The sequence below is a fragment of the Gallus gallus genome, chromosome 33, assembly GCF_016699485.2.
Source record: "Gallus gallus isolate bGalGal1 chromosome 33, bGalGal1.mat.broiler.GRCg7b, whole genome shotgun sequence".
Classification (NCBI taxonomy): Eukaryota; Metazoa; Chordata; class Aves; order Galliformes; family Phasianidae; genus Gallus; species Gallus gallus.
The window spans coordinates 1,518,550-1,535,987 of NC_052564.1; the positions used below are offsets into that span (position 1 = coordinate 1,518,550).

General features: G+C 50.4%; 1 protein-coding gene across 1 annotated transcript; it reads left to right on the plus strand.

The window, feature by feature from the left end:
- Positions 1–3,464: 3,464 nt before the first annotated feature.
- Positions 3,465–4,055, plus strand: LOC121107967 (olfactory receptor 14C36-like). The gene has a single exon (XM_040654611.1). The coding sequence runs from the start codon at positions 3,465–3,467 to the stop codon at positions 4,053–4,055; it is 591 nt and encodes a 196-aa protein (XP_040510545.1).
- The last annotated feature ends 13,383 nt before the right edge of the window (positions 4,056–17,438 follow it).

A 17,438-nucleotide genomic window follows, 5' to 3' on the forward strand; every position in this document is an offset into this window, starting at 1 on the left:
TCTGCTTGTGACAGTCCACCAGCCTGATGGAACCCCGTTTGCTGTAACCCTTCCAGCCTTACCCATTGGCCACCTGCTGACCTATCACATTATGTTTCTGTCTAGCCGTATGAAGCCATGAGAAACGGTATCAAAAGCTCTACTGAAATCCTTAAGGATAGCATCAGTTGTCTTCCCACGTTCACACAGAGGTGAGACCACGTTATAAATGGACATTAATTTAACAGGACCTTCCCCTCATCAACTTGTGCTGACTGCGGCCAAAGTCAGAATTGTCCTTCAGGTGTTTCTCAATAACTCCCAGCATCATTTTCTCCATAATTTTACTAGGCACTGAAGTAAGACTGAGAGGTCCATAGCTGTTGGGGTTTTCTTTCTTGCTCTTCTTTATAACTCGAACAACGTTTGCCAGCTACTTATCAACTGGGAACTGGAATGACCATGGACTTCCTCTGATGCCATTCAAATGAGAGCCCCAAAACAAACTGAGGTGTCGTCAGTGAAAGAATGTAGATGTGCCATAGCATTGTAGTGCCTTGAACTCCAGACTATGCCACAGATGGAGCAGAGAGGAAGATCTGGCTCTTCTGTTGTGAGTTCATCCATTTGATCAAAGGAGTAACGCTACATGCTCCATGGGGAAAGGTGCAAAAGGCACACTGGGTGCCCTTAGCACAGGGCTGTGGTGGCATTTAGGATGGCCAGGAATACCTCCCTTCTGGCCCTCAGCTGATGCTCAGGAAGGAGATGTCTGTCTCAGAGATTTTCCACCACACTTTACAAGCACCAGCACACAACTAGGATCACCCCAGGCACCTTGGGCATCTCTGAGTGTGTCTGTGTGACCAATGCAGTCCCTGTTGAATAAAGACCAAGGAGTCAGATGAGGGGCTCACACACAGACACCTCACTGTACACATCTGAACTCAACTAAGAGGACTCCCGGCTCCCATGGACCTCTGGGGAACTGATCCCATTTCAGTCCCAGGTTTTCCATCAGCGGATGAGATGCTGAACCCTAGGGCTAGGATGAGTTGGTGTGACAGTAATAAGACAAATAGATATGGCTTTAAAGTACAGAGGGAAGATTTAGTTCAGCTTTTAGGAAGAAATTTTCTACTCAGAGGAAGTGGAACAGGTTGCCCAAAGATATTCTGTGTGCGCCATCCCTGGAGGCATTCAAGGTCAGGATGGATGGGATCCTGGCCAGCCTGATCTGTGGTTGGCAGTCCTGCCCATGGCTGGGAGCTTGGAACTAGGTGCTTTCTAAAGTCTCCTCCAACCTAAGGCTTTCTGTGATTCTGTAATGTTATGCCTACACTGCCTCAGCTCTACCACTGACAAGAACAGGGGAAATAATCCCCTCCCTGTACTTGTCTGTCATTTTTGTTACGGATCATGAGCAGAGGTTTCCAGATTTGGCATTTGCTTCTCTCATGGTCAAACTTCTTTTGTTAGGAACATCCATGCTTTTGGAATCCTCAGGACGTGTTGATTAGTGGATCTGACTTTGAAGTACATTCTGCAGTGATGACTGTGCTGTCTGGCCGGAGCTGTCAGCACAGGAGGGCCAGGAATATCTCCAGGGAGAGCTGTGGGGAGAAGGAAATCTCCTTCTCTGCTGCTGAGCTGTACTGGGCTCCTGAGACACAGGGAGCTGATAGAAGTGGGCAGTGCTGCAGAGAGAGAGCTGTGGCCAGGAGCAGCTCCTGAGCACCACACAGCAGGGCTGGGGCCATGACGATCAGGAGATGGGGAGGGGAGAAGGAAGAGAGGTTACAGGTCGTGTGGCACAGTAGCAGGCTGAGAGCTCACTGGAGGTGCATTTCTCATTATCCTTGACAAGGTGAGTCTTTTGCTCCAGGCAATTGCTCTGCTTTTCCTGGAGAGATCACTAACTCTGGGACATCCCATTAGATATCTGGCTGAAGGTGCTCCATGTTTCTTTACTGTGGAGAAAGACCTGCTCCAGTTGAGGGCTTCAGTGCTTCACTGTCAGAGCACAGCCCTGAGGGCTGCGTGTCCGAGGATGGCTGCAGGCTGTGCAGCCGGGGGTGCAGCCGAGTGCCCAGGGCTGTGGTGCAGAGCAGGGTCCCTGCTGTGCCCCAGGGGCTGTGTGCCGGGGCAGGGACACTGCCGCCTGCCAGGCTCAGCACTCAGCCTGCCCGGGGAGCTGCCCAGGGTGCTGCGGGGAGACGTGTGGGGGGAAGGAGCCCCCAGCAGTGCAGGGCAGGGGCCTTCTGCTGCCACAGCTGCTGCCTGGGACAGGGGGGTCACAGCTACGCTGCACCTCAGAATGTTTCCAAGGACACTCTGTATGAGGAGAGGAAAGGCAGGGATTGTCTTCTTTCTAATCTTAGGGATGGGAAAAAGACTGGAGGCAGAAATCTAAAAGGGGCTGTCAACAGCAGAGTGCATCTACATGCAAGGAAATGCTGTGAGGTTGGTGAAATGAATATTAGGTGTTGTTTGCATGTTGTATGGTGATGAGGCATTGCTGAAGTACGTTGAGAAATGCTGACTACTTAGTGATGGGTAGTAGATTCCTCTTCTCTCATCAGGGTCTGACTTCTTTTCACAGTGTTATGTGGGTGCAGTCATTCTCCATCTCCTAACTTGTCAAGCTCAGAGCAATTAGAAACATGCCCAGCCATCTCCACTTACTCCGCACCAAGCAGCTGTGAATCCCTTTGCCTCTTGGGTCTCCTAGGCAGTCATACTGAGTGCACCAGAAGCACTCAGAATTTCTCAATTCAGCAAACACTCCATGGACACACTGAGTGAGAGGAGGGAGAACAGAAAAAATTTCACTCAAATTTTATGACCCACATATTTCTGGCTTTGAGCTCACAGATGCTGACAAGCACCTCTCTATTAGAAGTTACTTCATCTGATCCATTTTGTAAAGAAAACTTGCCCTCACACAAACACCACATTTCCCTGTATCTACGGGGACAAGAATGTTTCCTTGAGAGAAAAAGTGCAGAAGCCCTCCAGGCAAACTCAGCATCATGACATGTAGTTCACAACATTGTGATTGCATGAACATTTTCCACACAGAAATCTCTGACTTGAACCTTTGTACTCCTTGGACAGGTCCTGGTGCCCAGAAGTACCAGATGCCCAACAGCAGCTCCATCAGCGAGTTCCTCCTCCTGGCGTTGGCAGACACGCGGCAGCTGCAGCTCCTGCACTTCTGGCTCTTGCTGGGCATCTACCTGGCTGCCCTCCTGGGCAACGGCCTCATCAGCACAGCCGTAGCCTGCGACCACCGCCTGCACACCCCCATGTACTTCTTCCTCCTCAACCTCGCCCTCCTCGACCTGGGCTGCATCTCCACCACTCTCCCCAAAGCCATGGCCAATGCCCTCTGGCACACCAGGGCCATCTCCTACGCAGGATGTGCTGCACAGCTCTTTTTCTTTGCCTTCTTCATCTCAGCAGAATATTCCCTTCTCACCATCATGTCCTATGATCGCTATGTTGCCATCTGCAAGCCCCTGCACTACGGGACCCTGCTGGGCAGCAGAGCTTGTGCCACCATGGCAGCAGCTGCCTGGGGCTCTGGGCTTCTCCATTCCCTGCTGCACACTGCCAATACATTTTCTCTGCCTCTGTGCCAAGGAAATGCTGTGGATCAGTTTTTCTGTGAAATCGCCCACATCCTCAAGCTCTCCTGCTCAAAATTCTATCTCAGAGAAGTTGGGCTTATTGTGATTACTGCCTTTGTTTTACTAGGTTGTTTTGCTTTCATTCTTTTCTCCTACGTGCAGATCTTCAGGGCCGTGCTGAGGATGCCCTCTGAGCAGGGACGGCACAAAGCCTTCTCCACGTGCCTCCCTCACCTGGCTGTGGTCTCCCTGTTTCTCAGCACTGTGATGTTTGCCCACCTGAAGCCCTTCTCTATTTCCCTCCCATCCCTGGACCTGGTGCTGGCACTTCTGTACTCTATGGTTCCTCCAACACTTAACCCTATTATCTACAGCATGAGGAACAAGGAGATCAAGCATGCCCTCAGCAAAGTGTTGCAATATGCACTATTCCAGCTTCAGTAAAGTCGGCATTGTCCTCACGTGATTCCCAGTCATTGTTCTTCCTATTTTATATGTGTTTGATCTTTTGTTTTTGTTTGTGTGATACTGTAATCTGTAAAAAAAATGTTGCATTTTTTCCCCTTCTTCTTTCCCATCTACTTTCTATTTTCTCATGGCAAGAGCTCATGCAAATATGGAACCAGATTCCCTGAATTGGTTAAAAGACACTAAAAAAGCTTGCCAAATTACTTTTCCTTTGCTCTCCTCTCTTCCTGCCTTGCCTGGATCTGGATCTGGGGGAGGTACAGCCACGGAGAGCAGCACATCACGCTCTTTTCATCCCTGCTCTCTTTACACTGCTCTCAAGTCCTTGCATTTGTGCAGACCTGAAGGTCTTGTGTGTCTCACCACAGCCCTGTTGTCTCTACAGCAGCACTCTGGGGCTGCAGTCAGTAGGCGGCAATATGAAGCGCTGTGTCAGAGCTGGTCTCCTTGCTGCAGCTTCCTAACAAGAGGGGCTCTTCAGAGCAGGACCAGAGAACTGGAGGCCTCTTCCAAAGGAATGGTGTAAGGAATATACCTCAGGAGCTGCTGCCTGAGAAGACCTTGACATCTTCTGGTGTTCTTCACTGAGTGACGTGGACAGTTTCAGAGTCCCAAGGTGATCTGTTATGGACTCAGGGCTGTGCTGTGGTTTAACTTGGAAGGTGGCTCAGCACCACACGGTTGTTTGCTCACTGCTGTTGTCTCAACTCTAGGAGCCCCACATTGGGCACCAAAATGACTGTGGTGGTTTAACCCGCTGGGTGGCTCAGCACCACACAGTGCTTTGTGCACTGCCCCCTTCCCAGTGGGATGGGAAGAGAATTTGTATGTACAATTCATGGGCTGTTGAAATATAGCTATAACTCATGGGATGTTGAAATAAAGCTATTTGCTAAGAGAGATCAAAGAAAACAGTAATACTTATGATGTATGCATATATATGTCTCACTGGTGTGTCAGAGGGAAGGGTGCCAGGGTGATACCCCCACAGAAGTGGTGGACCCTCTGCCCTGTCACAGTCCGACAGAGCTGACAGAGGAGGGTTGGAAGAGTATCCCAGCTCGGTATCACAGGCGCACCCCCTGCCTGCCAACCCCACTCCCCCAGGTCCCAATAAGCAACAGGTTTGAATGTTGGAAATTGAAGGGGAGGTGAGTGGGGAGTCTGCCTAGGAGGGAGCCTAGGCTGAGGCAGTCACCCCCATGCCTTGAAACTGCCTCTCTCAGGAAAGGCAGGAAGGGAATTGTGGTGGGGGATTCCCTTCTTTGGGGAACGGAGGGCTCCATTTGCAAACCTGACCCGACCTGTAGGGAGGTGTCAGGTCCTCCCTGGGACCCACATCAGGGACATCACCAGAAAAGTCCCAGGTCTGGTTTGCTCCTCTGATTACTGCCCATTACTGACAGTTCATGTAGGCAGTGATGAAATTGCTCAGGGAAGCCTGCGAGCTATCAAAAAGGACGTCAGGGGTTTAGGGCAAATGGTTGAAGGAGTGGGTGCACAAGTGCTGTTTTCCTCTCTCCTTCCTCTGTGGTGGTGAGGGATATGGAGTGGTCCAGGAAATGGCAGGCTTTGAATAAGAGGCTGGAAGGTTGGTGCCGCCACAGGAACTTTGGGTTCTTTGACCATGGGGCAGTTAGCTTGGCACCTGGCCTGATGACTGCTGACGGGTCTCACCCCTCTCGGAAGGGAAAGCGGATCCCAGCCCAGGAGCTGGCAGGGGTCATTGAAGGAGCTTAAAACTGGTTGTGATGGGGAATGGGAATAAAATGATTCTAACATTTTACTACTGTGTTTACTCACACTTTACTCTGCATCTTACTCATACTCATACTCTGGGTTTAACTCATACTTTTCTTTGGGTTTAACTCATACTTTACTCAAGCTTTATTCTTTCTTTTCTCCATGTGAGAAAAACTCACACTGCACAGCGGGGGTACTCACTCTCTAGTCCAGGTGCACGCACACACTACTTTGGGTTTTACTCACACTTTACTAAAGGCTTACTCAAACATTACACCAGGTTTACTCACACTTTACTTTATGTTTACTCATGCTTTACTCTGGGTTTACTCATGCTTTACTTCAGGTTTACTTATACTTTGTGGAGTGTTTACTCACTTTTTACTCAGGATGTACTCACAACATACTCCAGGTTTACTCACACTTTGGGTTTACTCATACTTTATACTGGCTTTTACTCAGCCTTTACTCTGGGTTTACTTACACTCTACTCCAGGTGTTCTCATATTTTACTTCGGATTTACTCTCGCTATACTCCAGGCTTACTCACACCTTACTTCAAGTTTACTTGTACTTTACTCTGGGTTTACTCACACATTGTTTTGGGTTGCCTCACACTTTACACCAGTTTTTTCTTACTTTTCTCTTGGTGCCCTCAATTGTACTCCATGTGTTCCCACACCTTACTCCATCTTTTACTGACACTTGACTCCAGGTTCACACGTAATTTACTCCGGGTTCACTCACACTTGTTTCCAGTTTTACTCACAAGTTTTTCTGTGTGTGCCCACACCTTTCTCGTGATTTTATTTGCAATTTAGTCCAGGTTTTACTCACAGTTTACTCAAGTTTTACTCACACTTTACTCTTGGCTTAGTCATACTTTGCTCCTGGTTTTGCTCACACTTCACGCCACGTTTACATACACTTCACTTTGGGTTTACTCTTATGCTGGAGATGGAGAGGTCAGCTCAGCCTTGCTGAATGCTGACTCTCTGATAATGAGGCTCTAGAAAGGAGACAGAAGCTCTGAATAAACAGGGGTGTTTTGTACCTAGCCATAAGATGAGCTCTCTGCTGATTTTGAAGACTTGTTATGGAATTTGATTGCTTTCTAGCCAGTGGATTGTTAGTGGAAATGTACTGAATATGTGTGTCAGAATACAAAAGGCTTGCTTTAGAAAGTAGAGACAGCATCATGATCATATGGTGGCAATATCCCCTCTGCATCCAGCGTATGTGCAGCGCTGTTTAAACATAACTGTTTATAACTACTCTGTTGTTACAGAGTTTGATTTCTCCACGTCAGTTTCGTCCCTAAGTTTGGCACTCGTCAGCCCTCCTTGAGAGTGCCCGGTCCCAGCACGTTCCCATCAACTCAAAGAGATCACCACTTTGCTAGTCCTGAAAGGAGACCCTGGGAGAAGAACCCTTCTGCACGGTGAGAAGAGGCCGCAGGCCCGAGTCCCAGGCCCCATCCCTGGGCCACTTCCCCACTGCGCTTCGATCACTGCCCATGTGGCCTCAGTGCACAGAGGGCAGCTCCTTGGGGCTGAACAGGAAGCAGCAGCCAGCAGGACCCCCTGGATCTGCCCTAGTGCCGAGCAACAGGACATCACATGGGGCTGGGGCCCGGAGCTGATACCGATGGTGTGCAGGGGAAACGCAGGGAGGGAAAGATCGAGGGCCTTCATGCCTCTCATCCCTCCCTCCTCATGGCTTCCAGGATTCCGCAGCATCATGCTTTGATGTATCCATGCCGTTTCTGTGATTCTGAAGTCACTCCGTCCATCTCTGACACTCGGATTCCACACTGCCGCACACAGCTGCGCACAGAAGCTGCTGCTCAATGCATCCCTGCACTTTCTTCCCCTCCATTCTGTCACCCAGCTCTGGGGATGCCCGTTTGGGGCCATCCTCCCACATTCAACAGGGTTCCACCCAGCACTGTTTGCAGCGTTTGAATGTGAAACTGGAATTGAGATAGCACCATCACGTCCAGCAGCAGCATGCCCTGAGAGGGGCTCAGACCGCAGCTGTTGCAAAGCCCATGGGCCCTCAGTGCCCAGGGACACTGCTCTCTCCCCATTCACCCAGCCTGTGATGCTATCACAGAAGGCTACCAGGTTGGTCTAGCACTATTTCCTCTTGGTGAAGCCATGCTGACCACAAAAATTGGCTCTCTAGATAAGGCTGTCTAGGGCCCTGTCCAGCCTGGGCTTGAGCACCTCTAGGAATGGGGCATCCACAACTTCTCTGGGTCCTTCGATCAGTTCCTCACCACCCTTAAAGTGGAAAAATTTTCCTCTCACATGTTTATTTTTATGATGTGTGTGTGCAAGATTGTTTCTCAGTACTGAAGTGCCTACAACTGGCACTTGGTGGATAAGTGTGTTTTTCTAACTTAGCAATTTCTCAAAAGGTTCTCTAGAGTGCTATTACTGACACTGTCAGGAGTTCAGCAAATTACGAAATCATTCAGAAGGGAGGCATGGCTTGAGCTACGGTGATGCAATTGACTGCATCTGACAGCAAGAACAGAAATAATTAACCTGCATATTGGTGTAATTTGGGAAGTTGTGTTAGTTTTATTAGTAGGGAAAACAGCAGGACATGAAAGAACAAAACTGAAAAAACAATGAATATAAGAAATGAGTTTTGCTTCAGTAAATAAAGAACAAGAGGGGTAAGAAATCCTAACAAACTGATTTGATATGCAGCCATTCATGCACAAAATCTGTTGTCATTAGGTTATAAGCAAGGAAAGAATAAAGTGCTTTTGGTCTCAACCCAGGAACTGTTTAACTGCATTTTCTGCTCCTCTGTGCTGTTGAGGAGAGGCAGTGACAGAGCAGCATAAGAGGCATCTGGGAGCCAAGCAAGGTGAGCACAGCACAGCTGGGCACTGAGTTCCAGTGATTTTGGGGTCCCAACCTGCAGCATGAGGCTCCATGTACGTTCCCCCCTGCTGGACAGCCCAGCCCCACTGACCCACAGGCAGCCCCTGGCAGCTCTGTGCAGGCACTGTGTGGAGCAGCATGCCCCCAGCACAGCCCTGACAGCCCGCACTGCCCTTCTGCTCCCTCACCAGCTGGACCCTTCCCGGTGCCAATGTGTCCCACACAGCTCACAGCCAGCCCTGCCCCGGGCTCTGTTGGGCTCTGGGCCTTCATAGGGACCAGGCCAGGCTACCCATGCCCCAGTGCAGGTACTGAGCCCAGTAGGAATGTGGAATGGTCCCATTTCAGCCCTCAGCAGATTTTGGTGAAAAGTGCTGCTTTGAACCGCTGGTCTGAGGTCTGGGGCTGGTGGTAGCTTCCTTGAGCAGTGTCTCCTTTCTGTTCATGTAACAAGAAGCTTTGTTGGATCTGTGCCCCGAGGGACCCTGCTTTGTGGCATCATGGGCATGGGGTGGTCTCCAGAGCCCCAGGATCTCCTCTGACTGCTCCCTCCTCCTGAAGGCTCCCAGATGCAGCAGCCCTGCAGCAGAGCACCCAGAAGAGGGCTCATCCTGTGTATGGTCATAACCAGACCCTGGTGCTCCAGCTGCCCCCAGCACCCACGCAATCTTGCCTAAGGGCCGCTTTCAGGGAAGTGCCAAAGTTGCAGCGGGGACTGAGGAACAGCCACAAGGTCACAGGGCTCCTGGTCATACAAGCATCTGCAGGGAAATGTCATGCCCAGGACAGCTCCCACCACTATCCATCCCTCCTCTGACCTCCATGGCCATTCCTGGGTGGCTCTGTGCTGGCCATGCTGGTCAGGGTGAGCAGCAGACCCAGATGGATGAGGCCGAGTGCAGCTAAACTCCTCTCTGGGAGTCTGTGGGTGTGCAAAGCAAATGGAATGATAAGAGAGCATTTCCAATAGCACTTGGAATGTTCAGGCACAGCAAGAATGACAGGAATCCCCCCATTCCATGCAGCGGTACATCCCCACTGCCACAGTGAAGACTGCAGACACCTCATTTCCCTGCAGATACAGAGACACTACACAGAGGATACAAGAGTCAGCTCTGATCCACATCAGATATGGGCTCCAGGAGGAAGAGAGCAGGTTGATGCCTCAGCAGACATGCAGTGAATCAAAATATTACTGTAACAGCGTAAGAAAAATTAATAAACATAAAAAAACAGCAAACAAATTAAAAAATAAGAATAAAAATAAATATTATAAACATAGATGAGCAATACAGGCCTGCACTGGGACATTCTGTGAGTCATTTAGAGAGAGAGGAGAAGTTTATTGTTAATGAAAAGTGTCCATGACATCAATTTTCCCAGTGCGTCTTGGAGGTCTGGGTTCCTCATGCTGTAGATGAGGGGGTTAATGGCTGGAGGCAGCACTGAGTACAGGAATGACACCACCAGGCCCAGGGATTGGGAGGAAATGGAAGGGGGCTTCAGGTTGGCAAATGTGGCAGTGCTGACTAACAGGGAGAGCACGGCCAGGTGAAGGAGGCACATGGAGAAGGCTTTGTGCCGTCCCTGCTCAGAGGGCATCCTCAGCACGGCCCTGAAGATCTGCACACAGGACAGCACAATGAAAAGAAAACACAAGGCAGAAGCCACCTTGCTCAGGATGAGCCCTGAACTGAGTGAAAAATCTTTTCCTTCTCTTCAGGCAGAATGTATGCAGTTTCACCCATCACTTTCATCCTCCCACTGTGTATGAGAGCGCAGAGCCTGGCTCTGTATTCTCCATCATCTCCTCACAGGCTCTCACATGCTGCAGTGATATGCCCACAGCCTTCCCTGGTTTCTCTGCCAGGATACACAGCTGCCTCCTACCTGGCTCTTTGTGTACCAAGACCACCTACTCCTCCCCCCAAATGGCTGTACTGGGTTTCCAATCTGTGGCTTATCACTGCGATGTCCCTGCTCCATACTTGACCCAACCATGCTTGCACTGCACAGGACAGGTGTGTTTGGGGTGGGAAGAGTTTCCCCAGCACAAGTGCCCATTTCAGCCCTCAGTGCACCACACTGACGGCATTCCTGCTTTACAGATCCAGTGCTGCCTCAGCCATGTCCCACACATGGGTCTGCAGACAGCCCCGCTCTACCACCAGGAGCATGGAGATGGCTTCAGGAAAAAGCTCTGCCATCAACATGCAGGCAGTGCTGGAAATGGCTGATGTGAGAGGCTGACGGTGACAAATGTCCAGAGCAACCCTCCTGGTCCACCCACGACCCCCAGGGCGTAGACAAGGAGGGGAGTATGGAAGTGAAAAGAGAGCAGCAGCAGAAAGACCACCTCCTGCTGCTGTCTGTGGCCATTGGACCTGGGAAGCAGCAGCCCCGTCTCAAACACAGATAAGGGGATGGAACTCCTGGGCAGTGAGGGGCAGCCCCCATGGACACCGAGGCTGCTGCTCCGTGTTGCAGCTGGGTTCCTGGACCCTGCACTACTCCTGCATACGTCAGTTGCTCCTCCACTTTCAGAGATGGTAAAACATGGGAGAAGAGACAGATGAATTTCTGCTGGCTTCTTTACTGTGTGTATCAACAGAGTGCCTTGTTCTACAGGTGCATGAGATGAGTGAGCCAAAACACTACAGAAATGTAGCAGGCCAAGAATAACACTTCCAAAATCAAAGTCGTGCCTGTGAAAACAATAATGAAGACAAATAATAACAAGAGATTGTCCTAACAATTTCAGAGTTACCTTGGGACTCCTCTTAAACTACCATGCATCTTATGGATGCTGTAGAAGTATGTATTCCTCACTGCAGCCTTGAGCTCCTGGTTTCTCAAGCCGTAGATGAGAGGATTCACTGCTGGAGGCACCACTGAGTACAGAAATGAAACCAGCAGGTCCAGGGATGGAGAAGACATGGAAGAGGATTTCAGATAGGCAAACATGGCTGTGCTGACAAAGAGGGAGACCACAGCCAGGTGAGGGAGGCACGTGGAGAAGGCTTTGTGCCGTCCCTGCTCAGAGGGCATCCTCAGCACAGCCCTGAAGATCTGCACATAGGACAAAACAATGAAGACAAAACACCCACAGGTTAAACAAAGACTAAAATAAATAATCCCAACTTCCCTGAGGTAGTCAGATTTTGAGCAGGAGAGCTTGAGGATCTGGGCAATTTCACAGAAGAACTGATCCACAGCATTGCTTTGGCAGAGTGGTATTGAAAATGCAGTGGCAGTGTGCAGGAGAGCATAGAGAAGCCCAGTGCCCCAGGCAGCTGCTGCCATGGTGGCAAAAGCTCTGCTGCCCAGCAGGGTCCCGTAGTGCAGGGGCTTGCAGATGGCAACGTAGCGGTCATAGGACATCACGGTGAGAAGGGAATACTCTGCAGAGAGGAAGAAGAGAAAGAAAAAGACCTGTGCAGCACATCCTGCGTAGGAGATGTGCCTGGTGTGCCAGAGGGCATTGGCCATGGCTTTGGGGAGAGTGGTGGAGATGCAGCCCAGGTCGAGGAGGGCGAGGTTGAGGAGGAAGAAGTACATGGGGGTGTGCAGGCGGTGGTCGCAGGCTACGGCTGTGCTGATGAGGCCGTTGCCCAGGAGGGCAGCCAGGTAGATGCCCAGCAAGAGCCAGAAGTGCAGGAGCTGCAGCTGCCGCGCGTCTGCCAACGCCAGGAGGAGGAACTCGCTGATGGAGCTGCTGTTGGGCATCTGCAGTTCCTGGGCATGGACAAGTTTAGATCATTCTCTGAGTCTCTCCTCCTGCTACACTAGGAAAGTCCATTTAACTCCATAACTTCCGTTTATTTTCATGAGCTTCAGCATCCTGTAAGAAGTAGAAGCTTATATAGCTCTTACTTTCCTCTCATTTCCTTATCCTATCCCAGCCTCCTGGATATTTTCCTCTTGGGAGCAATTTCCATGTCTCATATCTTTACCCTGTCTGCACTCTGAGCCCTCATCCCTGCCTCTGTACGCTTAGATTTGTCCTAGAGAAATCTGCCTGTTTTCAGGATAAATGCATTATTCATGTCTGTAGAGAATGATAATTTCAGCTGGTGCTGTCCTTTGGGAGAGAAGAGGCTGAAAGCACATGAGGAGATTGTTCATATAACAGCAGATTGAGAAAGATACAATTCAGGATTCCCAGAGATGTGTTCATATTTCACAGCTCCCTTCGAATTTCAGCCTCCAGTCCTTTTCCATTCCCTAAGGATATAAAAGAAAAATCCCTGCCTTGTCTCTCCTCTTGCAAAGTGCCTTTGAAAACACTGTATGGTGCACTTAAGCTGTGATCTACCTGCCCCAGGCAGCAGCTGTGGCAGCAGAAGGCCCCTGCCCTGCCGGGGGGCTCCTTCCCCCCACGTCTCCCCGCAGAGCCCTGGGCAGCTCCCCGTGCAGGCTGAGTGCTGAGCCTGGCAGGCGGCAGAGTCCCTGCCCCGGCACACAGCCCCTGGGGCACAGCAGGGACCCTGCTCTGCACCACAGCCCTGGGCACCCGGATGCACCCCCGGCTGCACAGCCTGCAGCCGTCCTGGGACACGCAGCCCTCAGGGCTGTGCTCTGATGCTGCTGCACCACAGCCCTCAGCTGGAGCTTTTTCCCTGATAAAGAAACACAGAGCGTCTGAAGCCTGATGTGCTATGGGATGTCGGAAACTTACTGAACCCTCCAGGAATAGGGCTGCTCTGCCTGCCGCGAGCAACTTACCTTGTCAAAGTCTATGAGTAGTGCTCCTGCATGAAGTCACAGCCGGCTCACATCCCACACATCATGTAAGCTCTATCTCCCTTCTCTCCACCCCATCTCTTGCAGATCACGTCCACTGTCCTTTTGTGCTGTACAGAGGAGATGATCCCGGGCACGGCTGTCTTTCTGCAGTGCTGCCCACTTGTATGATTTGTCAGTGTCCCAGGAGCCCGGCCCAGCTCAGCAGCAGAGGAGGTGATTTCATCTCTCCCTGGAGACATCCATGGCCCTCCTGAGGTGACAGCTCCTGCAAGGCAGCACAGTCATCACTGCAGAACGTACTTCCAAGTCAGCTCAATTAATCAACATGCCCAGTGGATTCCAGAAGCACAGTTGTTCCCACTGAAAGAAGTTTGACCACGAGAGAAGCAAATGCCAAATCTGGAAACCTGTGCTCATGACCCATAACAGAAATGACACACAGAGAAGGACACTAACGGGAACACCAACACATGCTGTGCTAGAACTCTTTGTACAGTTGCAGGCTTGAGCTCTTTTTTGGACCACAGCTACACAGTTAAATTGCTTCCACAACTGGGCTGCAGGACAAGGATGATACAGTCTTTATGATGGATGGGCGAGGAGACAAGGAAGGGCGACTGCCCTCTGTGAGAGTGCACTGAGCTCTGCCTGGGGATGGCAGAGCAGCCAGGTCACAGCAAATGGAAATGGCCAACTGAGGAGCCCAACAGTGTCTGTTCCTGGCTTCCTGATCAGGAAGAGCAAGTGGAAGGTGCCCTCTACAGACTGATGGGAGCCTCATGTTGTCACGCCGTTGTCTCCATTGGGGACCCTTTTCACTCTAGTGACTGGTGCAGGGACAGCACAGCAGGGCGTACACCATCCAGAAGATCCCTGGAGAGCACAGCTGATGGCAGCTTCTTGACCAAGCCATAGAGGAGCGAAAGAGGAGAGGTGCTCTGCTGGATCTCATACTCACCAGCAAGGAAGGGCTGGTGGGAAATGTGAAGGTCAAAGGGAAACTGTGGTGGCCATAGGGTGGTGGAGCTGAGAAGCCTGAAGGGGGGGGCAAAAGACAAGCTCGCACCTTAGGCCTTCAGCAGAGCACACCTAGGCTTGTTCAACTGTCTGTCAGGTACAGGTCAGCACGGTAAGACTCTCAGGTGAACAGGGTCAAAAAAATGTGGTAACTATCTAAGGATCACAGCTTCCAAGCAGAATCAGTCCATTCCAAGAAATGGAAGCCAAGTGAAATTGTCAGAAGTCCTGCAAGAATGGTAATGGATTGGCCTGGCCAAACCCAAACACAGAAAGGAAGCATACAGGACGTGGAAACAAGAAGAGGTCACCTGGCAGCAATGCAGACACTTTGTTCAGCGTGGCAGCTGAGATGAGTTAAAGAATGTAAGAATGTACCCAGGCATATGAAAGACAAGAAGGGCTTGTAGAAATATGTAGGTGACAAAAGGAAGGCTAGGGAGAATGTGGGCCCAGAGTAGAATGGAGCAGGAAACCTGGGTAGACAGGACATGGAAAAGTCTCTGATACTCCTTTCCTTCCTGATCTCTCTGTTTATTAGTTGCACTGGGTTTCCTGGAATCTTTTTATTATTATTTATTTTTCCAAGAAGGCCAACATTTTCCAGTACTATGTTTGCAGGACACAGATACCTTCAGGTACAGGGACATAGACAGCGGTGCCAGTGCCAACGCCCTGTGACTAATGCCCAGCGTCCACCGCTGCTCTATCCAGCTGCGTATTTCATGTCCCTCATCCTCCAGGGGTCTCCAGCTCTCCTAAATAATGACGATGCTGAAAGGCATGTTTTCAGCAGGCCATCAGGACACACACTCTTTTCACTGCTCTCCACATTTCCCCATCCCTTGCTCTTTGTTCACTCAGATACTTAAGAGCTATCCAGTTGAACTGTGACGTTCAGGGAGATTATTGGAACCTGATCCATCTCTCCAAAGTCAACTCCTTAGCTGTGACTATATCTATCCCTTTGAATCTCTAACTCATTTCTTGTACAAGAACTCCCTGTGAAAGACAATGCTTAGTAGATGCAGCTTGGACAAGGCATGCAGTTGATCACGGTGTTTTACTGTTCATTCAGTTGCATCACATTTCCTTCTGTTTGTTGGTGTAGAGCAAATGAAGGTAATGACAAAGCCTTTATTTAAGAAATAGGCACACGAGGGAAAGATATCAAAAAGAATCGACTCACCCCTCCCGGTAGCAGCGCGCAGGCAGAGCCGAGCTGAGGAATGTGTCCCTCCCCCGTTCGTACCGCCGCGCCGCCGCACTCACACACTCACAGAGCCCACCCATTGGTTCAGGCTGTGACCCTGGAATTCCACTACACTCCACCCCTTCACAGCATGAACCAATGACTGAGCAGGTAGGGGGTGAGCCCCTGCAACCTGGTGGCCCAAGACACAATGCACATCGCGACGCATACACAACACCTGCCGCAATATAGGATGTCAAAACAATAAAGGCAATCAGTGGCAGTCCCCTTCACGGTTCTGTTGGGCCAGTACTTGATGTTCTTTCTCGAGGCGTATCTTTTTCAAGGACCAGTAGCGCTTCTGATTCATGCTCTCCAGTCCCCAAAAGTTCAGCAGTGCGTCACAGGGTGTCATGATGTTTCCTCATAAGCGTGTTTGAGTGATGTTGCTCCTGCGGGCCATCCTGTGAACTTAAAACCTCAAGGGGAGTAAAACAGATGTTTAATAGGTACGAGGAGGGGTAGGTCCGCCCTCCACGGTAAGATGCAGGCTGTATTTCGGTCTTGAGTCAACACCTCTGCCTGTATCGGGGCACGTCCTGGCCTTCGATACCACACTCTTTGGCCCGAAATCTGCGACTGAATCACTATATCGGGTACCAAAGGGGGGGTTCTAATTTGCCACATGGACATGATTAATGTCCCCCTTGCAATGAAAACAGGGGTGTCAACTATTACCTCTGTTGGCCATACACAGATTACTGAAGGGTTTACTGATCCCCCAACCTCTAACAATCTCCCCCAAGGTGCAAGGAGACCACACCATTTTGGTCCTGCTTGCACCTTCCAAGGCCATTTTACCTTGTGTCTCCCGGGCTCTAGGTCATCAGGGGCAGGGAGCAGAAGATTATTCATTGTGCCAACTTGTGGCTTGAGTGAGGTGTCCTTGCTTGTAATTTGTATCCTAAGTGGGGAGGCCCAAGTTGTCTGCAGCATTTTTAAAGCACTGGGTCTGACATCTCTTGGTCTCTCATTCAAGTCTCGCAGGGTTTCATAAAGCCTTTTGGTCCACCCCTGCAAGGACTGTGAATCTGCCTTCAGAGCAGCCTTCAGGATCCCATTGTATCTTTCTATTAGGGCTGCTCCTGTTGGATTGTAGGGCAGGTGAAACCGCCATTCAATGTTATTGTCTTCAGCCCACTTCTGCACAGTTGCACCTGTGAAATGTGTACCTTGATCACTCTCAATAACCTCAGGAGTCCCGTATGATGCCATCAATCTAGTTAGAGCTTTGATGGTATAGGCTTGGTTTGCCTTTGCTACAGGATAGGCTTGCATCAGTCCACTCGCTGTATCGACACAAGTTAGGGCATATCTGGCCCCCTCAGATCGAGGAAGGGGACCTATATAATCGATCTGCCATCGCTGTAATGGGTTGTGTCCTCTAGCGAGATGGGCCGTAGTTTCTGGCAGAGGTCTTGGTCTCATTCGCGAGCAAGCGTCACAGTCCTGACATGCCTGGACAATATCTGGTAACTGTATGGGCAACCCCCATGCTTTAGCTGCTGCCCACATGGTTTTCTGTCCTGCATGCCGTAATTTCCGATGCAGCCAGTGAGCTATGTCTTCTGATGGTGCACTTCCCAACCATCGGACTCGAGCCAGTGTGTCAGCTTCATCATTGCCTGGTGACTGCAAGGGTTGATGTCCAGAGACGTGGTATGCTCGTACGGTCCTGTGCCTAACCACGTTCCATATATC